At 45.5% G+C, this 25,395-nt stretch overlaps 1 protein-coding gene across 22 annotated transcripts in view; it reads right to left on the bottom strand.

Annotated features, from left to right (window-relative positions):
- The window catches only part of COL26A1 (collagen type XXVI alpha 1 chain), a 194,714-nt gene that overhangs the window by 114,197 nt on the left and 55,122 nt on the right, over positions 1 to 25,395 (bottom strand). For 16 of the 22 annotated variants that reach the window (XM_021415813.1, XM_021415817.1, XM_021415812.1 and 13 more), the window contains 2 exons: positions 18,471 to 18,593; positions 11,077 to 11,180 (listed from right to left, as the gene is read on the bottom strand). In XM_021415813.1, coding sequence (XP_021271488.1) covers positions 11,077 to 11,180; positions 18,471 to 18,593 — 227 coding nt within the window. Of the gene's footprint in view, positions 1 to 11,076; positions 11,181 to 16,670; positions 16,908 to 18,470; positions 18,594 to 25,395 lie in introns of all 22 variants that reach the window. The other 6 variants (XM_021415815.1, XM_021415821.1, XM_021415802.1 and 3 more) reach the window with 2 other exon arrangements.

Here is a 25,395-nt window from a genome sequence, read left to right as displayed (position 1 = left end):
AATCAACATAGATCAAAGCTTAACAGCTGAACTTGTAGCAAAAAAAAACCACATTCCACAGCTCAAGTTTATATTCTACAATTAACACTGTTCACATTTGTCCAGGTCTGAAGGACCAGAGTTGAGTCAAGGGGCACTAATTTTAGAAAAAAAATCTGTCACTATACATTAATAGTGACATTCAAATTTTCATTCAGGTTCCCCACTGTGTATGAAGGATCTTGTTACTTACACAGTTCTGTTAAGAGCTTAGAGTCTTATGGTTATTACCCTAATTACTACTGCTAGTAGTCACTCTGCTTACCTAGGACTAGCACAGGGCAAGAATGATATCCTTGTACATAAACATATTGTACTATAAGTGAACTTGAACTTCTCACATGGTAAAGGAGAACAGCTTCTCTTTCTGTGTAGCTAATAAAAAGCTGTTCTCTTGCCGTTTGAGGGCTAATATTAACACAAATGCAGGAGTCTTCAAGCTTTGTTAGACATGAAGCAATATCCATCCTCTCCATCCCACCCAGGCAAGATGCTACAGAAATAACTGCTCATACGTTTCCATAAGGGCTTGCAAGCACACAGCAGAAGGACCATGTTCAAGGCATCTGTGGCAGATCATAATGGGAGATGGGGTTAGCAGATAATTGGACTGGAGGTTGCTGGAAAAGCCACTGTTTGTTTAATCACTTGAGGGTAAGTTTGAAAATATCAAATAAGCCAAGTTTAGGAATGCCTTGTTCCCCTTATTTAATGGACTATAATGTTTTACAGTGCAAAGCCCTGCAGCAATACAACTCGCTGCAGCATTTGGAGCCATCGCTCCACAAGTACTATGAGCCAGATGGATTTAACGACTCACCACCAGAAAAGAGAAAACCAGAACTGCTGTTACCTGAGCATTGGTCTCTGCTATTTAAGCTAAAAAACAACAGCAGCCAACCACAGCAACAGTTTGCACCCATCACTCAAATTAGCCAAACTAATTAAGCAAGATAGTTCACAATTTGTCAGCATCTCACTGGTATCACAGCAGTGCTGTAGAAACACTGTTTTCCATGAGAAAACAACCTGACTCCTTCGACAGAAACCTCTAGCACTTTAGCTAGGAAGACACTTCTGGCATCGTCATTGGAAGCAGCCAACTTACAGCCCAGCAGCACAAATGGGCTGGTCTGCATCAATGTTCACCAAGGTTTTTAAAACAAAGGGCCACTTAGCAATCGACATAGGGCCCTGCACTTGCTGCAGTGGGTACATAAAGACATCCTGGCATTACTGCTACAGAAGTTTTAATTTACAAATAAAACACTAAATTTTGAATCCTTACTTACTGTGCGTGTTTTCTTTTATGCTTGTGTAACAAGGAATGTATCCACCATAAAGTACTTGCAGAAAAACAAAAGAATTACAGGAATTTGTTCATCCATTTCTTAGTTTCTCCATAATCAAGTCTAGGCCAGGACCTCTTCTAGCCCCGTTTTTCTTATAACCCTGCTCAGTTTCTTAGAATTGCTCTCCAAATGAACACAAGTCACTGCCTTGGGCAATCCTGCTCACCACTGTTCTCCCTGCAGTAGAGGCATCAGCCATCCACATCCTTGGAAGACTTAACAAACAATGTACAAAACTCCCAAGCATTATTAGTTTTAACATGCTCATTTGATGGCACTAGCAACTTAGAGAACTGCTAGCATTATTTAAGCATTTTTCCTGTCAAAGAACACATGTAGGATGTGGTTGCATCTGTAGTATGACCCTGATCTTGCCTTTCTTACATGCTGCACCCATGGCTGTGCATCTTGAAACATCTGTGCCTTTCCAGTGACTGATTACCCAGAGACACGCAACACTGCTCAGTATCTATAAGAGGCCGGGGACTGAACCCTGAGTTTATTACAGAAAAGAGCTGGAGTAAGCTGCTTGCCAAAAATCCAAACTCTAGCCAACAAGTCCCCCCAGGCTCACTTGGAAAGGTCTTGTAACCTCATTGCCGTATGCCTGCTGGGTTCAAAATGAAATGCAAACTTGCATGTTTCTTGTGGATTTGGATGCATTATCCAATGAGGAGACAAATCAGGAGCCCAGGCAAGAAGCATATTCGGAGTTCAGAAAAAAAACTACACCACAATCTTTAATGAACTTCATCACATGGGATTTTCATGGTGCCATTCCCTAATGCCTTTCCTGCTTTGGTAGTTGAGGAATCGAGTATAACCTGGATAAAAATGGTGATGTTTTACACTCTCAAGCATTTTGATTAAGTCCTTAAATGCTGTTTGAGAACTAGTTCTGTGGTATGTAGAAGCAGAGCTGATGTCTTCAGAAAGTTCACCAGCAAGTTTTTCCCAACCTTCAGTTCCGTGGGAGCTTTCATTGATGTAGGAACTGTAAAGTCACTATAGACTCATCCAATAAGCGCTCTTTATACTGCAGTAACTATCAGGATGTCTCACAATGCCCCTTGCTTAGGAACTCATTAAATACTTCTTTGCATTTGTAATCACGTACAGTCATTAGAATAAGTCTACACCTACTTCTCATCCAGTTTTGCAAAAAACAGAAGTTAGCTCTTAATGGCTACTTCTAGGAAACATCATTTGAGCTGATGTTATTTGTAGTGCATACAACACCTACCCATTAACTACTCTATCTGGTAATTAATCAACTACTTAGCAGTACGGCATCTTCAAACCTGATCTGGGCATACTTTCACAAATGCAACATGCCTCTTGCAGCACTTACAGTGCAGCACCAATTAGAAACAACTTTCAAATGAATTGAGTGTTCATACCTAAGATTTCGGATGTTGTGTGTCAGGCAGTTTCATGGAAGCATTAGCTGTGATCCTTCTGCATGGTCAGAGTATTTGTAGCACCCAGTTTCAGGACAGCATTTCCTCTCTCAAGTCCAGAGGAGAGCTTAATTTTGCTTTCTTCTACAAGCCACATTCTCTCCCCTGGGATCCTCCTATCTCAAGTCTCCCTCTATTCAGAATTTGTGGATTTGATTATTCCTGCCTTCGACTGTCCTTGACTGAGTCTCAGATTATGGATTTCTGCCCAAATCCACCAAGATGTGACTGCATATTCCCAGTACTGCTCAACCTGTAGCACACTCAGATCTGATTAGAGGGCTCTCTCCTTTCCTCACACCAACTTTTAAATGAAATATCAAGCCACCCCAGACTGAGAACAGCCCCTGGTACAACTCTGTTTGGCAACTCCGTTCAGACTGACCCTGTCTGAACCCTTACTAGTTACAGGGCAGGCCTTGTTCTTAGTGAACTGACTGTACTTTGAAGTTCCTCCATCTAACACACATTCCCGTAGCTTCCCAAATGCAGTTGTACTGGCTTTGCTGCCTTTATCCTGCTAACTAGCTCACAGAGAGAGCACATGACAATAGAATGACATACATGCAAAAGGAACATGCTTCAACTTTTCAGTAGTGAACTTCAGTTCAATTCTACTAGAAATTATTCTTCAGAATTGTTCCACCTCTTTTCTTGCTCAGGGACACACAGTTCCATTTCCAGCTGCAACTTCCACTTCTACAAGCAGATCTCCACTGCTTATGAACTTGGTCAAAGTGCTACAAGTCAGGGAATGAAGGGCAACCCTTACGTCACATCTTCCACCCTGTTCAGCCAGATCTCCCTGTTTATTAACTTTTCCAACAAAGCCCATCTTTCATTGCAGTTTTGGAGTGGAGGAGCCAATACAAATTCTCCTGTGGCTGACATATGACAATTTTATAGCTTGTAGGACTGGCAGAACAGAAGCTTTTTTCTCTTCCTGAATCTTGACTTAAATAATAGAGTAATATATCTCTCCCAGCAATGTTTTAGAGATGTTTTTGTAACACTTTGCCCACTGCTATGCACTGGCAATGCAGAACACCCGCTTAACAAATGCCCATTACTGCAGTGGGAAGGCAGAAACTCAGGCCAAGCCCATGGAGTTCAACCTCTTGGAGAGAGCACCAGATCTCTGATGTGCGCTTTCACATAAACTTGCTGCTGCATCTCTATTTAGAAAAGCTCGATTAAAATATCCCAAAGTAAAATATGTCCTAAACTAAAACCTTCACCATCCCTTCCCATTCAAAGAGCTGAACAATTAGAGGCATGAAACAGTGCAAAAAACAGCTGCTTCAAGAACTGGGTTTGAATATTTAACTTGCATTATGAAAACATGGGATTGCTCACATGGCAAAGCATCCCAAAATAGCTGTAACGCTTTGGTCCCCATTAAATCTCTTCTTCCTGAAGACAGTCTGCATGCAGATGAGGCTCTAGCTGCTCAGGTACCATGCTTGCTCACAGTGTCTTGATGTTGTTGAACAATTCACAACTGGAATTAATTAACCCAGATAAAAACAAAAATGATGTTGTACTTATTCCACGAACTCAATGAAAAGCCTGCATTAAAAACATAAGAATTCCTAAGGTAGAAACAGCAAGATCTCCATCTGCCTCACCCCAAAGCTTGGCTCTCCAGCTCAGGCTGCTACCAACTGCATCACTCCCTGTATTTTATCTTCCTAAGGCTTTCTGCTTTGTCTTGCAACAACTGTACCCTTCTTACCTCTTACCCAGGAAAAGAGCTTGCACTGTCAATGGCTTAGTTTCAGATTATGAGACAACTCTTCATGAGAAGAGTACACTGGGCTTGAAAGGACAGAATGGATGATCTAATATGTCCTGTCCATCTGCCATCCATAGAAATCTAGCAATGAAGCCTCCTCCCGTCTCAAGGAATTTCCTTTACTCCCATGTCTTCGACTTCAGCAGTACAAGACATTCCTCCATCACTCACACAAAGTGACAACTCATTATTAAAGCAGCTCTGCACAAGAATCCTAAAACTCTTCTGCTGCAAAGCATGTTCCCGTTTCTCCTCCAGTATTTGACAAGATAGAAATAAGAGATGGCAGCAGGACTCAGAACACGTATAGGGATAAAAAAAATAAACCAGGAACACTCCCCTCACCATCCCTTGTTCTCACATGCAGGAGGGCAGCGTGCACTTCAAATAAACGCTGTTATGAACACAACCCCACCCTTCCTCCACCACCTCTGACAGGAACTTCTGTTAAAAAGAGCAGCAGGGTGGAAATTTTGGGGGATGTTTTTATTATTTTTGTACTAACAACATTTGCAAGATTGACAGCGTAACGTGTCATGTTCTTACTTCCCCTCTTCAAAAGGAGGACAGTGCTGGAAACAACAGAATAAACCTTACAGCATGCTCTACACTTATTCAAAGCCCTTATAGTCCTGGGCAGAAGTGACAGCTTACCAAAGTCTCACAGCCTTTTGTCTTCTTTCACCTGACCTACTAAAAGCAACAGACCATTTACACAAAAAAAAAAAAAATACTTCCTCAAGCTAATCCCTCCTCTATTTGCTGAGCCAATGTCAGCTCATCCCCCTGAAGTTCAGAAGACAGATAGCTGCTTCTTGCCATCAGAACTCATCTCCAGATTTGGATACTGGAAACCAAAGGATCCAGTCCTTGCACAGAGCCCAGCCACCCGCAGAAGCAGCAAGCTCGCCACGTGGGACATCTCCTCAAGCTCTGGACCCCTCTTTAGCTACCATAGATTTTTAAACATGATTTCTCCAAAAGGGCAGGAGTACTTTTTGCACAACAACTCTTACATTAGGACAACCCCTGTGGGCAGTCTCCAGGCAGATCATCCTGAAATCCACGGCTAACCAAAATGAAATATTTAAAAAAAAAGAAAAAAGGAACATCTACTTGAAAGAAAAGTACAGAGGTAAAAGTACCTCAGACAGGCTTAGAGAAGGAAGGTACAATGAAGATTACACTGCCAAGACATGGCACGGACTCTTCAGAACCCAAGCCTCAAGATTCATCAGGGTTCATCGTTGCTTGTACAAACCTAATAGAGAATATTTTTTAAGAATCTGAGGTGTATCATTAAGAGATGTGAGGCATACCAAAGAAAAGAAGAGAGATGCAGTACCCAATGTGTCCGTGCTTCTGTACTGCTGTTCTGTTCCATCACAAAGTCCTAAGATGATAAAAACACTGATGAATAAGAACTGACAGCATTGGCACCCAGAAAGAGGAGCCTGGTACTGTACCAGACCTTGCCACGGTAAGGTCATGTTCAGTCCTAATTAGAAATAAAGCAAATTAATAGAAAAGCCGTGAATTATAAATAGGCAGGTCTGTCATTTGTGAGTTAAGAAACGCACAGCACTAAGAGAAACAGAAAGCATCCGTTATGTTTGGGAAAGCAAGGAAATAGCTTATCAAAATAGAAAAGATTTTCCGCACACTACAGTAATTTGATGGGAGCTAAAATAATTGGAACAGCAATGTAACACTACGGCACACAGTTTTTTCTAATTATGTTAAGAAAACATCTGTAGATATTTAGCATTCCAAATATTTTGACATTGGGTGCTGAATAAAATTCTCCCTGTTCAGATTAAACGTATCCAAAAAAACATAAACGACTCAGATGCTGGAATGCAGGGTTAAAGTCTTTGGAAATCTGTCAGGGATTTTTTACATTTTATTTTTTGACTGCGTATCGAAAGAGAAGACGAACACTTAGAAACTGTGCAAGTAGTCACACAGCAGCAACGCCAGAAAGCTCTCTCATCAGGCTGTGGATTCTTCCAGCAGTGAGCACACGCTCCAGGAACTCTGCAGAAGGTTTGATCAGGGGTGATACACGTCGTGCCTGAAGGCAGAGGCTGCTGCGTGGTCAGCATGCACCAGTGGAGAGCAACCCAGTGATACAGTGCAGAGTACGTGGGAAACTGCTGGTGGGCTTCCTGCATTACACTGAAGAGGCACCAGAAACACAAGTACCAGGAGATACCTCGTGGGGGGCAGGAATTATATACTATGGGGGAAAATGGAGATGCTATGCAGCTCTTGTGTTCCAGAGGTACACAAATACAAGATGGATATCAGGAAAAATTTCTTCTCAGAGCGGTGCTGCACTGGTACAGGATGCACAGGGAGGGGGGGAAGGTCCCCATCCCTGGAGGTGTCCTGGAGTCGTGGGGATGTGGCACTGAGGGACGTGGTCAGTGGGCACGGTGGGTGGGGAGGGGTTGGACTTGGGGATCTTAGGAGGTCTTTTTCCAACCTGAATGATTCTGTGAACTACCATCACCCAGCCACTTTCAAGCGTCAGTGATTCCATCACTGGATTTTCCTCTCATTTTGAGACTCTATTTTTCAGTTGCATTTCAGTACAGGAATTACAGAGCCATCCTCTCATAGAAAACCAGACCTGTGCAAGATCCAGGCTTAAAAGGAAGGTGCCTCAGTTTGCATAGCAGAAGTTAATAGGAGCAGACAGTACAATGCCAATGCCTCTCTTAATTCTCACTGCCTTCTCCTACAGTTGGGCAGTTTCTAACAACAAGTTGAAAAACACACAGTGGCAGCAAAGAGCTCTGCTACCCACTGTAATTAACAGAGTTCACTCCCTTGCTTCCAATGGTGGTGACAATCGAAGGGAGAAATAGGAAGGAACCAACTTGAACAAAGAAAACTCACATGCTCAGGTCCTGAAGGGAACTCCTGTCCCAAATTCAAGCAATACAAACAAACAGGAAGGAAACCTGTGGTACTTGTAAAGTAAAATAAGATCTTGTCTAGCTGGAAAGCTCTAAGGCAGCGCCAAGCCCCCAGGGACACTTTTCTTCTCCCAAGAGATTGCACTTGCCTTTGAACTTTCAGCCATATAGAAAAAAGGCTGAGTTGAAGTGTCAGCATCATCTTGGATTCAAATCAATCAGCTTGATGTATGATTGCAATAGCTAAACCACTTCACCTCTGCGCTGCCCTCCTCCATGTGTTCTTTATATCAGCAGTCAGCAGGCTGGGTGGCTCAGTGGATTCATTTCCTGTGCTAGGCTTGGGCTCCAGTTTAAACAAAAAAATTAAAAGTGAAAAATAAAAATTAGCATCTACTGACGGTTAAATTCACCGGACTTGTTTGCATCAAGTCTCTTTATCTGTCTGAAAAAGTCGCAAGAAACCTTTTCAAGAAGTTTAAAATAGCCATTTTTCCCAGGGCTATCTGTTCAACTAGGTGGTCACAGCTCTAAAAAAACAATAAAGGAATTAGAGACCTTCCAAATGTTGACATGCCTTTGGGCAAGAGGACGGCAGCAAAGGGCCAGGAGGACAGCCCGAGCAGTGCTGACTTTAAAAAGGATGCAGACTAGAAGCAGCCATCCCCGCTGAGCAGCAAAGCCTCCATCCACTCTCAGAGTTGGGCTTCCTCCAGATGATGCTCTTTTCCTCTTTTTTTTTTTTTTTTTTAAATCAGCTACGATGCAAGGACTGAATTCCCAAGATAACTTAAATCTAAACAACGTGCAGCCTTCAGCATTAACATAGGTGCCTGCCAGCTGGTGACAGTTAAGTGGTTACTTTCTCAAGCTAAACTTATTAGCTAAGGGTCGAGACATTTTGTAGTGCTCAAATTGCATTTAACAGCTTGCACTATTGGCATGCAGTTCGTTACCATGGAAGAGGGGTTCTCAGTGAGGGTGTGTTACAGCAAGCAGTACATCAGGAGCCTGCCATACTTCGAGGCTAAGATAGCCACACTGTACTGTCTCTCTGTGAAGAAGAGGTGCCACGGCAGTCAACATTCAACTCCCCAAGTTATTCTGTGCCGAATCAATCATTACCTCTTGGCTTCATCTGCTCTACTTATGAAGATGCGACCTCACTACTTCAGTTATCATTGGAAAAAGGAAATGTTTTCTTTGTGTCTCTAGGAACAGGAGCACCTCGAAGTGGAAGCGCCATCGTAGCTGCCATCCTGCTGCCAGCGGAGAACACCATTGACTGTCACAGAACTAGAGCATTTGCAACAGAGCAAGAACACAAGTCAGTAATAACAAAGGCCCGATCTGCCTTCAACCATACCCACCTCACAACTTCAAAAGCTCCAGCTGCACAAATGAAATTAAATAGAGGTGAAATTTGTTGTTAGAAAAAGATGAAAGCATGTTCAGGTTCTACCATGCTCCATAATGGCGCTATTTTTGTGTTGCTTATTTAGATCTGTTTTCTCTGTTGTTTACAGGATGTAAGCACCCTACCCTTCCAGAAAAAACAGCATTTACAGTAGGAAAGGCCAAAAAACTAGAGAGTACAAAAGGCTTTGTATCAGGCTGCCAAATGTACCAACCAGAACTGCCAAAAAACCCTAGAGAAACCCTTTCAACCTCTTTTTCTTACAACTCCAGGCGATAACTAATGTTAAGGATTAACTTAAGTAGTAAATAATGTGATCTTAAACCTGATGCCTCCAGACAGCTTAAGGTCCTGTGCACGCCACTCAAATGCTACTCAATCCTACTGCTAAAGAGTAAAGTGGCAGAACCGTGTCCCGCTAAAAAAGGGGTCTTTTTTCTTTCTTTCAAGAACATGGGACTGTCAGCAGCTCCAGATGTTTTAGAGAGAGGGGAAAAAAAGGTTTAAGAAAATCTCCTACATGGAAGCGAGAGCTTGCTACTGGCTTTCTGCTCGCACTCCGCAGCCCATATCCAAGCCCAAACACACAGTTCCACCTTGAAAGCCGATCGTGTAAAGTTGTCACCTCATTCCACAGACCTGCTCCTGCGAGATCGCTGCTGACTTTCTGAAGCAAGATTACGTTGGCTTTTTATTTCCACTGAACTCTGCTGAGAGAGATCTGGCACTGCAGGAGGGAGCTGGATTCTCTCCTTTACACCAGCACCATAACTGAGCTGTAATCGCTCACACCTGTCCAAACCTACAGGCATGACTGGGCTGCACACACAGCTGCATCGTCCCCAGTCAGGTCCTGTGCCAGGCTGAGCCACAGCCACCAAGGAAATGAGTTCTGCCCCAGCCCTGATCATCTCTCCCCACTGCTGTGACAGGTAGAAAGCCAAGCTGCACGCAGCAACTGGTTTTCCAAGCCCTCTTCTTTCAGCAGAGCATTAAAATGCAGCGCTCCCTCCCGCACACTTAGATTTACAGTAGTGTTCCCATGTTTTAGATTCCTCTTGAGCTGCTGGGAAACTATTATTTCCTCAGCAACCTGAAGGGAGCTGCTGTCTGCAGCCACCTTTGTGACCAGTTAGACAGCTTCCTAGTTGGAGACTTGCTTAAGTTGCATGATTAGCACCTAGATATTGCGGCACAATGAAAACAAGGTGTAGTTACAGACTGCAGTCAGAGACGCTAGGCACTCCCAGTGACCCTTCAGCATCCTGCACAAGCAGGATGCACCAACATGATGCAAACAGAAAACCTCAAGGTATTCCTAGCCCATTCATAAGGCATCAGAGATTCAGCTGATGCCTAATGCCACATGGAACTCAATGGAGAAACAAGAGTTATTGCTAAGCCTCAGAAGCAACAGGTAAAACAGAACAGCAGGAAAAAAAAATGCAAAACATGCCCTTTCTGCCCATCATGATGAGAAAAGGAAAAGATTTTCCTTTCTTCCAGCGCACAGCTTTCTTCCATCAGAACAGATGTCAAACTCACAAGTGTATTGTCATAAGTAACCTGAATGTTGCACCAAAAAGTCTCTGGGAGGGTAGAAAAGGGAATAGGAGGTGCTTAGTTGAATTCAAGTAACATTATCCCAGAGAGATTTGCGCCTGGGCCTTATGTGCATAAATCTTGCAGGCTGCTACTCAGGCACCGCCAGCTTTTCTCAGCTACAGCAATTGATGGTGATGATACTGGAATGTGGAGAAGATACTCACTGACACGGATAAAGCACATTTTCTGAAGATCCATACAGTGGGGTCACTAAATGTGAATGTATCTATGAGAAGGGCGTACCCAAATACCCATTTCTTCATTTCTTTTCCCCCATTCAGTATTCTTTGCAAGCACTGAGCACAGTCTGTTTTCCAGGATCACCCTCTGGATTACAACTGGAAGTGAACAGAATAGGCAAGCCGCTCCTGTGTTAGAGAGGCCTAGAGCAGATTAACAAACCCAATTCAACCCAACCAAACCTGTTCATTCACGCACGTCCCTTTCCTCTTTGCAAGGGAAGATGCTTTGCTGGATCACTCACCCTCCTCGCAGTTGCTCCCTGTGAACCCGGGACAGCACCTCCACTCCAGCGTGGTCACAGTTCGGTAGGACATCTTGTACGTGGGCCTTATAAGAGTCCTGTAACTAACACAGACAAGAAGTCAGTAGGATGCACTTCTCCACCAATTCATAAAGTATCTTCCTGCCTAGCAATGTCAGCAGAGCATCCACTCATTCCCAGCTGTAGAGAAGAGAAAACACACACTTAAAATAACAGAGCAAGTGTTTACCACCATATGGATCTGATTCAACAACCCTTATTTTTCTCCTTAAGCCCTTAATATTCTTTTGGCTCTTCCTCACATCTCTGCCCCCAAATAATACCAGTGTGCTTATGGAGGTCTCACCACTACCAAGTTGTTTTCAGTAGCAGAGATGATGGTTAAACAAAGGCTGGCATTAGCCTTTCCTCTCTAAGTACTCAGAGTTTCCAATGCGTTATTTTCACAAAAATTGCCTAACTCTGTCAAACATCTTCCTTTCTCCCGCCCCCACCCCTCAGACCAGGGGCGTACTGACACATAGCTGCATGCCAGATCATCATGACACAACACTACATCAGAGATCTGCATATAGCCTTTTTCCAGTTAGCTAATCTGTGCCTCAGTTTTCCCCCCCATCTGAAAGGGCTTTACACTTCTCATCGCAGCCGAGGTTCTGCTGGACATGTTTTTGCTCTGTGGCCAGCACACAGTATCTTCTGCGTTCCATTCAAAGCACAAGAACTGTCGTGCCCCATTGGAAACCACACTGCTATGTGCAGGCAAGCAGATCCATGCAAAGCACCAGTCATTCTGAAGTCAATGCAAGACTGACAGCCGCATAAGACTCAGCTTTTGTTTTAAAAACACTGGACCTCCAAAGCTGACAAATCAGTTTTCCCCACGTCCATCCAGACAAGTCACTGCTGCTATTCACGAAGCTGAAAGAAAATACAGAAGCTGTACTCTACAAGCTCCCCTCGAAATTCTTACTCTTATTTAACAGCCAAAGGAATTTGGCAGGCATGGGGAGCAGCTGAAGCACTGGGATTACAGTGCTACAGTCTGCAGCTTTCTGCTCCTCTGTCGAGGCTGGGCAGACACAAGCCTGACTGGATCTCCACAAGGAAGAGAACCCTCCTGCGGCACCAAGAACCTACAGCGGACAGAGCAGTCCCAGCCTGCAGCTCTGCCCCAGCCCACCCAGAGCCAAGACGGAACTAGATATCTCATGAATCTAACCTAAGCCTCTCTCCAAGGGGCAGCTACCACATGTACATCGAGGACAGCAGAGCAGAGATGTTGGTGCTGTTAATGTGATCATCATCTTACTGGGAGAGGCTATGTATGCCGTGGGAAGCAGGCAGCATCTCGGTCATGGGTAGTGCAGGTTTTGGGAAACTAGTTTCACAGGAAGCTGTGACTGATAATTTATGTCAGCTGCCAAACGCAGAAACCACTCTCCCACAGCCACTGGATAAGAGGATCTGCACAAGCCTCTTCCTGAGCGCACAGCTGCCTGCACAGCATTGCCTAGAGATGGGAGAGCAACGCTGTCCCCTGGAACATTACGTCCTCACCCTCCGCGTTGCCAAAAAGCACACCAGTTACTGCTAATGCCGGCAACTGCGATCCAGGCGTTTGTCTAACGTGGGCTGGACAGAGCCAGTTGATCCCACCTAACTTTTTGCACCTCTGCATCCAACGGCCTTCAGGAGCTTGCAGTCATAAGTGAGTTTGAGGACTTGGCACCACAGCGATGGAGGTAGACTCCTAGAACAGCTCTGGCAAACTTCAGAAATTGAACCCAAGTCTCCCAACTCTCAGTTTTGGCGTCAGACTTGAGACATCTTTCCACACGCAAACCCTCAGCCATCAGTCAGAAGTTCATGACTTTGTCACTAACACCACAGTTGGATTTGACCTTCAGATGAAAGTCTCCAGTCCTGTTACCAGTGGCCGGAGCCAGCCGGTCTCCAGCCACACCGTGATTTTAAAACCATGTTTCTGCCAACACCAAGATGTTAAAGCTCTCTCAAACTTCATTATGAAGTGTGGAGAGTAGCATGAGCCAGACTGGAATCTTGGCAGCAGTTCTGTGACATGGAAGTAGCTATAGTTTTAATTCTCAAACAAGTGAGGACTTCTCAGGGCACGACAAATGTAGAGCTCAGCTGTCACAGCCTACCACCCACCCTGAGTTTCCTGATGCTGCAGCTCAGTTCAGCATTGCGCAGGTCAGGCACGTGAAGGAGTCCTAGCTTGCTAGCTCAAATTGGCTTTAAAGCTTCTCCGTTCTTCAGAGCATCATTTTTTCCCCTCAGCCATGACACAGCACCAAGGTCCACCATCACACATCTCACCACATCGCATTATGCAGACTTCTTACTGACATTCCAGGATGGGAGCAAAGAAAACTCCTCTACCACAGCATAACCACCAGTTCTGATAACCAAAATTTTCCTTTCATGTTCATATTTCTCTTGCACTTGAAGAAAAAAAATCATAGAAAAAAAAAAAGATATCTGTTAAGTGTAAGCCTCAGAACGAAAACATGTGGAAAACACAACAGACAGGGAAACAGGGTGGTAGAAGAAAGGCCTTTCCCTTGGATGTCACCCAAGCCACAAACACTGGCACAAAAATACTGCAAAACCACAGTAAGAGGTTCGATGAGCCACAACCTGCACCTCTTTTCTTCCCGGACACATGCAGCACATGGAGCTGCATTCAGCAGAAGGCTTCCAAGCGCTTCACAGAGAAGCAACCTATAGCTCCCACTGCAAGAGAGATGTCATTTACCAACATGTTTGCTGAAGCTCACAGTCAAATCCAGAGATTGGAACAGCATAGGAAGAGGAACCCAGGAATCCCAACTAGTGGCCACTGCTGTTACTAGATAAGACGACATCTGGAATGTCAGGAACACAAGCTTTCCTTCCGCTACTGTTTTACTTGCAGTGAGGTCAGGAATCAACCCGATGTCTCCACCCCTGCACAGTTGCATATGTATCATGTTTGGAGCATGGACAAACCATGTGAGTTAAAACAAGCTCTAATTTTGCGTATTAAAAGAAGATTAGAAAGAAATTGGCCATATCCCTAATATTTGGGGCCCATGGCCTGATTTACAGGTATGCCATAAATGTAAAATGCCCTAAGGAAAATCAGAGTGTTCTGAAATCAGACTTCCAATTTGTCAGGTTGCATATGCAAATCTTGAAATACTTTGCTGTTCCGGAGAGATGGGAGGTTTGGAAAGTCAGGCAAGCATTGACAAAGAAAAGACTACCTGTGTGCATACCCAACAAATCCATTTCCCCAAGAAGCTATCGAGAACATATCTGATTCCCAACACCACCATCCTCAACCCCCAGACGGACCCTTCCTAAAGGCAGATGCAATGGCTGCCAGTCAGCAAGGCATCACAGCCCATTGGAATTTGCTGTACTGCAGAAACGTTCTCCCTTTTCAGCTCCCCTCATCTTTGAGTGATGTTCAAGGCTGACAGATGAGCAACATCACGTTTGGGGTTTCAATGGCTCTTGATGAATAATGGGGGTCGGGTAAGCCCAACCCTGTACAAACAAGCTATGTTTCTAAGTGAGTCTCCATACTCTTTAAAGCCAGATAATGCTGCAGAGACTGGATGCTCAAAGGCTAGAGTGAAGCAGGGCTATATGACCACTGGCCAAGGAAAAAACCAGCAAGATAAAAACTCACACAGCCTCCCTGGGAACATTTGTTTTTCTAGGATGAATCAAGTAGAAGAGGAGTCAGAGCATTTCACCACAATATGAAGAATTGTGTTTCTAGAGGTGATACATGGATTTTTACAGCAACAACAGTTTGAAGCAGAAAGTGTTTGTCTTATAAAGTCTGTAGCAGTGCATGGTCTGTCAGGCTGATCTCCCATTCACTTAATTCCTGACTGAGATAATATTTTACTGGCTGCAATAGCCACACACTAAACGTCTAATCACACTTAGACACATTTTGCCCTATCAGAGTTGTCTTGCTCTTAAAGTCGTAAGCTACAGAAAGGCAAAGGAAACACTGCAAGTATTGGTCCCATGCTGTTGGTCAAGTGATGCTGCCTCACCTGAAAGATGAGCTGTTACAGAAAGTCACAAAGCCTCCAGCAATTGAATCTAGGCCTCAAATCCTTGCCTAATCTACAAGAACACCCTTCTCTGTGAACCTCAAGGAGAGCATCACCCTAAGCATGATAGGATCACACATCAGCCTGCAGCTGCTGCTGCCACAAAATGATTGCCCAGAGGAAGGGTTACAATTCAGATGCCTGGGTTTACTGGCAGCTGGATGCAACCATGAGGCAGCAAACCCCCAGAGACTGGGCTGCCATTGAAACACCAATTAAAAGACTTTATCTCTTCCTTCAGACAGATAAATGGCATGCAACTTCTATAAGTACATTAGGAGCCTCAGCCAGACTGCTGGAAAGTTGCCTGTTCACTTTGTAGCGTGACAAAGCAAAGGCATATCCTATAGAGCGCTAAGCCGAAGCCTCTACAGCGCTAAAGGAGAGAGTTCAAGAGCAGAGATCTGCGGAGGGAAAGTCTTCAGCCAAGACTGCTCCAAAGCAACTCAGCACCCAAGCTAAATAAAGAGTCTGAGGTGGAGGGCAAGAACAGAGCAGCTCACCCATCCCAGCCAAGATGACGACACTCCTGCAATAGAAGCACAGCCGCCAGCTTCCCAAAAGCAAGTGAACTGAGAGCAAGGAGATCGTGCAACCAAAGCTGCTAGGCTGGGGATCTCACAGATATCCCTCTGTCAAATGCTCAACCCTCAGCTGCAGTTTGTGCAATAAGGAAAAGAAACATAACGTGAATGAATGGGAGACAGGAAACAGATTAAATCCGTGTCTGGCCACAGTGATGTCTGCTTGTAAGCAGAGTCTCTCTAACAGAGAGCCCCTCTCAGCTGTCACCGCGAGGTTGAGAGATGCCTTTTTTATTTTGGCTGGCGTCCCTTTTGCGAGTGAGAAGCCTGATAACGAGTGCTGGCAGAATGAAAGCTCTCCCAGATATGGTTGACTCCCTGCAAACAAGGAGATGAAAACAGTTTATTTCAAGTCACAGCTGGGAGACATACGAAAAAGCCAAAATAATGCCAATAGCTTACTGACATTTTGTGTTGCTTACAGTCAAGTGTAACACTATATGAATCTGAATATCTCCCCTTCAAGCTCAAGCAACAGAAATCTCACAAACAGAAGAATAGGAGAAGGGCCAGTAGGTCTTTGAGTGTGTCCTTTAGGTAAAAGGGAAGTAGTAGTAGTACAGGAACTGAAGCAGGGGCCTTAGTTTAATTTTCTGCTCTGATCATCTTCTGTAAGAGTTTTGAGAGACCTGCCCTAGGAAGTCCTACAGTCTGCTGGGCAGGTATAAGATTGCCTGTCCCTTCCAAGGCATTTTTTTCTGCTGACAGAGAAGGAAATCAAATATAACTTTTCTCATGTTAACAGAACTCTTCGACCAAGTGAGATGCTGAATACAAGAGGGACCCAACTGCCCTGCAATGTCCAGGCAACCACTTCTAGAAGACGTCTAAGATTAGGATAACTTACCTGACAAGCCACTAAACTCTTAGACCTCGGTGGCTGTGACTTCATTGTCTTTAAGTAGGTTTAGAAGGGTACTATTCACTTAGCTCATGTCCTTCCACTTGTAAATGGAGCAGACCACTTGCATCCTTCCATTTCTTCTGGGAAGTTTCTTCCTGGTGATCATCATCTAGAAATGCAGCTCCTCCTACAGCTGAGCTTTCACCAGCTAGGATCTTAGATAATAACTCCAGCTTCTTTCTATGGTATTTTTACACAGAAAGAAAAATTGAGAAGTCTGCTGCCATTCTGCATTGTTTCCAAACAATTGGACTCGTCAGGCACATGAGCCAAACTACATTTGAATGTGTAAACATTCCGTGAATAACAATGTCACAATGGCAAACAACTCCTAAAGTCTCTGGGTTAGCAACAAGAGAATCAGTGTATGTGAGTAACTTAACCACAGAAGCTCACAAGAAGGATTTATTTTTTTTTTTAACCAGTAACTCGATCAATTGTTTAGTGCTTGTGAAACTACAGTTATGTTAACACGGCAAAATATGCAAGATTTTTGGCAAGTTTAGGAGACAAGGTGAAAGCTCACAGGTTTCTAATGACAATTATGTGTGCAAAACGTCTGGGAAATTAAAAAGCTTCAACAGAAGTTTGGCCATGACAGTGTAAAATATTAAGTGTTTCAACCACAGTCTTGCATAAAACAAGACCAAAGAGACACCAAAGCAGATACATTACAAGTGAAAAAACTCAGACTGACCAACAGCCAAGGAGAAACTAGATAATCAACTGTGGCAACTGCCACATGGAAAATGTGAATTCCATTTGAAGAGAGACACAAGAGCAGATGGGTGCACGCAGCAGGCACACGGCCTGAGAAAACTGATCTCCCTGGGTATCGATGCTGGTAGTTCATGTTCTGGCTGGGTTATTGACTAAGAGGACCTCACTCTGTGGCTGAACTGGAAACAACAACAAAATGACTGAATTACAGCTTTGTCTACATGGGAAACTGTCATAGAAGCTAGGTGCAAATTTAGAGGACAATGGCCTTTTTGCACCAATTCCCAGATGAGTGGTAACATTACTGCACTGAGAACGCCGGGTGCTACACCACACACCGAGGTAGCAGCTGGGGACAGCTATTCCACAGTTTTGTCTTGGATATGGATCCTAAGACCGTAAAGGACTGGAAGACCAAAGCAGACTAACAGAAAACTGGACAGAAGTTGACAAGCCACCGTCTCTAAGCTTTGTTTCCATCTGGGGAGAGGTGATGGCACTGTGATTTCATGCACATCTCCAAGAGATACAGAGACACAGGAGTAAGAGGTGCTGAATGGGAATTAAGGACGGTACCTCTGTCCATCCCTGACTGCAAGGAATTTGAGCAAAGCTCTCCACTAAACGTGATCAGTGTTAAAGACCCATGTACAAGGACTCGATACCAACCAGCCAGAGTGCCACCAGCCCAGCATCCCCACTAACCCTGTTCAGCCTGAAGGATTTTGTATTTCTTTAGCTGCACGGCTGACTAAGAGCAGTCTCTTGCATGTGGATGTACAAGTTGATATTACAACATAAGTTAAACTGTTTCATGCAGCTTTCCTCTAACTCTACACATGTTTACATCCCTAATTACCCTGCAGATAATACAATGAGTATTCCTTAGTTCTGCCACCATGAAGCAGAAGACCAGCATCTGATCCACAGAGCTCAGTCACTCTGCAGTACTTAAATGCTAGCCAGTTTGATGAGAAGCGCAGGCAGGTTCGTACAGGCAACACAAGACATGAACATTTTTACCTCACTAAGTTGGCACAAGGTCCTGGCCACCGGCAGCTCTGATAAACTCGCTGGATCACTGTTTCTGACCCATTCTGCACTTGACAGGAGACTGTCCGTGTAACCGTATAGTGGCACCAATGCCTGCAGAAAGAAAGAAATCTGTTACTCTCGGTAAGGCAGCAAGCTGAAGCAACGTATATAAGACTGCTTAGCCAACTTAATTTCCTTTTATGACACGACTACCCATCTAGTTGGCCAAGGGAAGCCTGAAGACGCGATTTTATTTTAGCAAAGTTTTTCAGTGTTGTCTCTCACAACATCCTTCTGGACAAAATAGGCAGCACACAGCTCGACAAGCGCACAGTGCGCTGGGAGAATGCCTGGCTGGTAGGTCAGGCTCAAAGGGTCAGGCTGGGAGCTGGTCACTAATAGGGTTCTCTCTCTGCTCTCTGGTGACAGCAGTAGGACCCAAGGGAACAGCAGGGAGCTGTGGGAGGGGGGGGTCAGGCTGGAGGTTAGGAAAGGATTCATCAGAAGGTGGTCAGGCACTGGAATCAGCTCCCTGGGGCAGTGGTCACAGCAGCAAGCTGCTGGAGTTCATGGAGACATAGGGTTTAAATTTTAGGTGGTCCTGTGTGGCTCCAGGAGCTGGACTCAATGATCCCTGTGCATCCCTTCCCACTCGGGATATTCCGTGACTGAAGTAAAACCAAAATAACTGGGGGTGGAGTTGCTGCCTCTGCCAGCCACAGCTCGCCCAACTTGCAGTCTCCATTTCCCACTCCCCCTCCTCCTCCCAAAAGCTGCAGAGAGATTCCTCGCTTCTGCCAACCTGATCCACAAGAGACCCAGTAATGCCTCTTGCTTGGTCCTCGGAGGCCAGTACATAATTAGTTCTGTAATTTACCATAAACAATGGGATTTTAGAGGAGAAAAGGAAAAAAAAAAGTCTTCCAAATCTCCCAATAGTCAGCTCCCATTGTATCGGTCTTAATTTCATCCTGCTTATTATGGGATGATTCCCCAGCCGCCTAGCACACTGAAAAACATCTGAGCTGGAGAATTCTGCTGTTTGGTGGAGTTGACTGTCAGCAGGGCTCAAACAAATCACGTTGCTACCCTGGAGAGGTTACAGTCTGAAAACGGGCAACACAAAATACAGGGGAGGGATGGACCAGAGTATTTTGCTGTCTCCTGAGGGAAGAAAACAGAAGTAAGAACTGTTCACCACATGGCGTGCAAGAAGGCAGCAACTGCAGCGCCAGCCCTGGAGTCAGTACCCATAGAACCCGTTCACCTTCTCATAGAAAGTCTAAAAGACTGAAAATGTCTTCCTAAGTGCTGTGCTTGAGGAAAAATAGGGCACTTGTATTTCCCCCTTGCAAACATCATTCAAACCTGTCAAATTCCAGTTCTTGTTTTTGCTCCTGTTACTGCACTGAGGCAGCAGATTCAAGAGCCACTTTTTTTACTGACTGGGGATCAGAACTGGGGTCAGCAGCAGGAGGTGGAGGCACCTGCCTGGGTCCACAACACACAAGGAACTTGTACAAGCATTCTCTGTGCTGAGAAGAGCCCTGCTCCTCACCCACAGTAAGGAGCCATCCCCAGCACAGCCAGCACCTCCTCTAAGCATCACAGCTGCTCCCTGAGTTTGCATACAGAAATAAGCAAACAAACAAGCTGCTTGCCCAGTGACAACAGGCACATTCCCTCCTCCTTCCCTGACTCACCTTCACAGCGGTGGTCCATTTTTTCCAGCATTTGCTCTTTGCAGTACTTGCTGCATTTTTTCCCCCCCCTCCTTTTTGGATCCCCCTCCCATCTCTGCGGGAGGCTGCCTGCTCCCATCTCCATGAATAGGAGGCAGGCATGCCAGTAGCTGAGTGCTGTAGACCACAGCCAGCATGCTGCTCCCCGGGCCCCAGCCTGATGCATGAGCACCAGGGGACGGCGGCTTCCCCCAGTGCCACTGCACCCAGCAGTGGTACGAAGGCACAGGCACGCAGCTTTCCCTGCTGAGATTGCCCCGTGTGCTGCAAACCTACTCCCAGTTCCTCGTGTCTAAAGCTCTTTGCAGGCTTGCAGGGAGGTTTTGGAGAGCCCCTTGTCTCAGATTCATTGAGATAAACCAGAGAGATGCCTTTTCCTCCCTGCCCCAGAGATTACATCAAGTATTTAAGGAGTGAGAAGTGCTTAGGCGACCGGATTGCCCCCAGTACAGATAGAAAGACACAGCTACCACACTAAGGATACAAACCCTGGGCCTCTGGATCAAACCCCATTGCATCCAAATGCCCCTAGTAACAGCTACATCATGGAAGTGAAGGGCAAAACCTTGACCCAGGGAGTCCAAAATGCTTGAAGCGGTTCAGCACAGCTTCCGCACAATGTTTAGGGGACAAAAACAGGAGAAGAAGAGATTGGAAATGCGCTAACTCAAAATAAATTGTTCCTGTTGCTGTTTGGGGATTTTATTTCAAGCAAGGGTGCAACCGGCTCTCATTTCATCTCTCTGCGCCTTAACCACAGGGTTTGTGTTCCAACGAGTACTGCTGGTTGAGGTCTCCCCATGCCATAGGAGCAGCCATATGGAAGGAGAAGCAGCAGCCAGAAGGCCTGGGAAAGCACCGCTCTACAGCATTTAACTCAAGCCTGTTTTTAGCACAGCACTCACAGCCGTCAGAGGGACAGCACAAGCATTCTGCACAGGCCTCGGGACAAACCCGTTTCACGTCAGGCCAAACAAGTCACACATATACAGGATCTGACAGGATAACGGCAGGAGCATATGTTCTAAAACGATGAGAAACAAAACTTCTCCTTAACATGCGATGGGGAAAGGAATCAGTCCAGTTGGAGGGGAAGAACAGAGCAGCACTTCACGCTCCAGAGCAAGGAGGAACACGGATGTAACAAACTCAGAACGCAGCTACCACACTTTAAAACAGAGCACAGCTATTGAGGACTTGTGGGCCTCTCCTCACATTGAGAGCGTTCGTCTGGCTTGCCAGTGAAATCCAAATGAATCAAATATTTATTTACACACACTGTGTTTTAACTGTTGTGTAGCCTTGTATACGTGTGCCCCTCTGGCCTTCTCCCATCGCAGAGTTTCACTGGGAGGAAAAACAAAGCTGTTTTTGCCAGGTCTTTCATTTAGCACGTGCTGCCGGCATGCGTGCAGATTTCCTATTCTAAATAGCCCAGCACTGCTGCGGTCTGAGCTCCTGAACCTTTGTTCTACCTGGTCCTAGGAAGGAACTGCTCAGGCACACACATCCCTTCACAGATCCAACAGGTCAGCGTTGCCTTGGAAAAGCCCTTCTTCAAATTGTGCCTCACTGGATAGACCTCATTCCAGTCTGGTGACAGAGCCATGGGCAGCAGTGGGGGGAAAAAAGGCACTCCTTGCCTGAAGCCAACACTGGGCTTGTTGGGCTGACCAGCACTGATAGCCATGACAAAGAAACATCCTTCCCTCAGAGCTAGGGAACATACAAGTGTTCCTCCACGCTCCTCATCAGAGCACAGAGTGCTACCACAGCAATGAAGAAATGCGAGTTCCCTAAAGCACAGAGTGGATCCTGAGGGGAAACACGGTCAAATCCCAAAGATGTTCATGTCCAGCATGAACAAATTTCTCTCCTTTCTTCACGCTCTGCTTCCCATAAACAGCATCACTTTCCTACAGATGTAGCTTTCAGGTGTTTGGCTTCTACGGCGGCATAGAAGCAAGGGAGAATAATGATAGGGAGCACTGCTAATCATGACTCGTATTTAGGATTAGCTCAGGCCTCGCTGTAGATATATAATAGCACAGTGATCACAGAGGAAAAGACAGACAGCGACCCACCCCCAGATTTCTCTTTGCAAGCCAGAAGTCTGCGAGAGCAGCCTCCAGAACGCAAGCAGAAATCAGACCAAGTGACGAAAGGCCCCATATCATGGCTTACAGAGATTATAAATGACCCCTTATATTACACACATATGCTAGCAAGAAAGGTTTAGAACTTTTATGGCATACATCCAGGATGGCAGAGAATACACTACTGCTTATTCAAAGAGAATATTCCAACCCAGCAAACTAAATGATCCAAATAGCAGCTCATTTAGGGCTGGGGTTGCTGGATCTCACGCAAGCTCATCACCAACACATTTAACACAAAGCCCTGCAGTGCCTCATGGAACTGGTCTTCCACTGCTCTGCTTGGAGAGTCTCAGTTGCTCCACTCTCCCCAGCTGTTTCCAAATGGATGCCTTCCTCTCACAGCCTATTTAATCCTTGGAAGATGTTCACAGGCCACTGAAGATCTGCAGATCACAGCCTGGGAGCTACTGGTTTAGAAAGTTCCAGTCCAATACTAGAGACCATGATCCCTCATCTTGATCACGGCTGCCAACGAGACATTCCAGAGGGAACGCAAGCGTTGATACCAGTAGATATCCAACCATATTTAATGTATAGGTTCAAGACATTATTGTAGGCATTTCAGCCTAAACTAAAGGAACAAATTCAACAGGCTACTGTTGAAAAATTGGCCAACGAAGCAACAGGTCAATTTGAGGCTACACTGAAAACTGCTGTTCTGATCTTAACTAGACACATGAGAGAGTTCCCCACTCTCCGCAGACTCAGCAGGGCCAGTGACACGTGGCTTCAGGTACCTGGACACGGAGGAGACAAGAAAGGCCAGCATCCAGAGCAGGCTGAGAGGGTCCCATGGCAGCTGGGCTTGTGCAGAAGGCTTGGGTTGCATCTTGCTTCTGTAGGCAGACACTAGGGAGGAAGCTATGTTCTACACGCCTGAGCTTTCTGAACACTGCTCTCTCTCAGCAGAAGTATTACTTGGATGCACAGTTCTCCCCCTGGAAACTTACAGCAAGAGAGAAAATAGACTGCAGAAGGTGCAGGAGCTTAAGGTAACAAATACTCATGCTAAATACTACAAGCTCTAGAAGGGCCGTATACTCACATATCAAAGCTTTATTCCTGACTAATGCGACTGAATGAGCTTAGAGCAATCATCTCACAGAGAAACACCAGACCACAAGCTTACCCACTTCAGGCCATCTGAATTTGCACAGCACCACTGGCCAAGGCCACCACCCAAAGGATACATAAGGGATGCCCTCACCCACTGAAAACACTTAGAACCATTTGCACTACAGTCAGCTGACAGCCCCATCCCCAAAACCACGTCTGCTTCTTCCCCAGTCCAAGGCACTGGCTTTTCTCCAAGCTCAGACTCCTGTTGATCCCTGGAGGGCCTTCCAAGGGGGTTGCAAAAGAAAAGCCAACCGGTTGTTAGGAGGCTTCATTTCACTGGACAAATGATCACAAACTGAACCGTGTCAGAAACCACCGGGCTGAACTGATCAGGACTCAGCAAGCAGCCTGTTTAATCAAGAGCATGCAACTCGAAAAATCAAAGCAGCGACATTCTTGCCTAATCACTCCTTTCAGGGGGACGACAGTTCAGCTCCGCACACACAACTGACTTGTTGCCATGCCTGGGTAAGGACAGACCTACAGCAGGCAGCACCTACCACACACAGGATCCTTTTTTTTTTTTTGGCTGATGCATTCACTGGAGCAAAGGATGTGGCTGCAGCTCCCCATAGCCACGGCCTTATGGCTGCTGGCACACTGCAGCCCTACCAGCACGCCATGCTGCACTCTCAGCAAAGCCACATTAGATCGAACAAAGCCATTCGCGCTGTTGTCGAGCTAAAGACAATGAAGATGTAATGTGCTTTCAGTGCTTCTGATGAAAACACACGCCGCAGAGCGCAACGCAGATGCTCAAATCATCAAGCCTTAACCAGCCAAGAAGAAAGCAAAGTATTCCAGAGGGGGGAAAAAAGCAAAAAACAAAAAGCTTTCTATGCACAACAGCTTCATCAGCACCTGCTCAATGCGTCTGGGCACAAACCAACCCTCCCCACTCCTGGTCAGTACTGCAGATGTCTCTCAACAAGGCTGGCATTTCTGATGCTCGTGATCTGCCCTAAAGCTTTGTGCTGTGTAAACAACTGCATTGAATTATCTTTTTGTTTCCATAAGGATAACACGCTGTGTGTTATACTTAGCAGAGATCAACATTTAGGGCACAGAAAACAGTAGGAGTGTTTTGATAGCTAGATAGATTTCCCCAAGTTTTCTCATAACATTTTTCACTGAAGCTATCAGTTTCCCTGCAATCACAGAGAGGAATTTCAATAAAATCAGAAGGTCGCTGACTTTCGCTGGGAAAAAGTTGCCAACCTTACTCGATGAAAGCAAACTGTGCCCTTTTCTCTGTGTAAATAGTACAGCATCCCCTCACTTTGCCAGAACAGCAATCTATACACTGCATGCTGCAGCCCACCATTAGCAGGGGTTAGTTATTTCTGTACTCCACCGAGGCCAGGAGCAGAAGTTGCCCTGTGCATGCCAAGAATGCTGATTCAAAGCCTGCCAGGCTCTCCCTGGGCATCTCTTCCTGAGCCATCCAGCTCTGCCTCACCACATTGTTCCTTTCTTGTTCACAAACGCACACCTTCTTCAAAGTGCTTTGGCTCCCATCAGGATCAAGTTTACCAGCTAGTTCAGTTGCCTGTGCTCAGATTACTCCTTGCCTCGCTAAAAAGGAGACAGGCAATCCCATGGCTGGCAAGCTCAGATAACAATCAAGCTGAGTTAAGCATCTCCTGTTCTCAGCCATGTCCAGTCTCTTCCCATGTAAGTAGGTTTGGGGAGCCAAGGCTGCCATTCAGATTGTTGACCTGAGAAAAACTAGTGCAGAATTCAGTGCTGGGCACCGGTCTCCACGAAGTGAGGGTGTTCAGAGCTGAGGGACTGATTTGGGACTGCAGATCAATGGATCACTGCTATGAAATTCACAAAAGACTGCCTGGCACGGGTGGCAGCGGCTGCATGGAAGCACGTGATGGCAAGCTG

This window comes from Numida meleagris, chromosome 18, assembly GCF_002078875.1.
Source record: "Numida meleagris isolate 19003 breed g44 Domestic line chromosome 18, NumMel1.0, whole genome shotgun sequence".
In the NCBI taxonomy this organism is placed as follows: Eukaryota; Metazoa; Chordata; class Aves; order Galliformes; family Numididae; genus Numida; species Numida meleagris.
The sequence above is the reverse complement of the archived record's forward strand: the minus strand, read 5'-3'. Positions and strand labels throughout refer to the sequence as shown.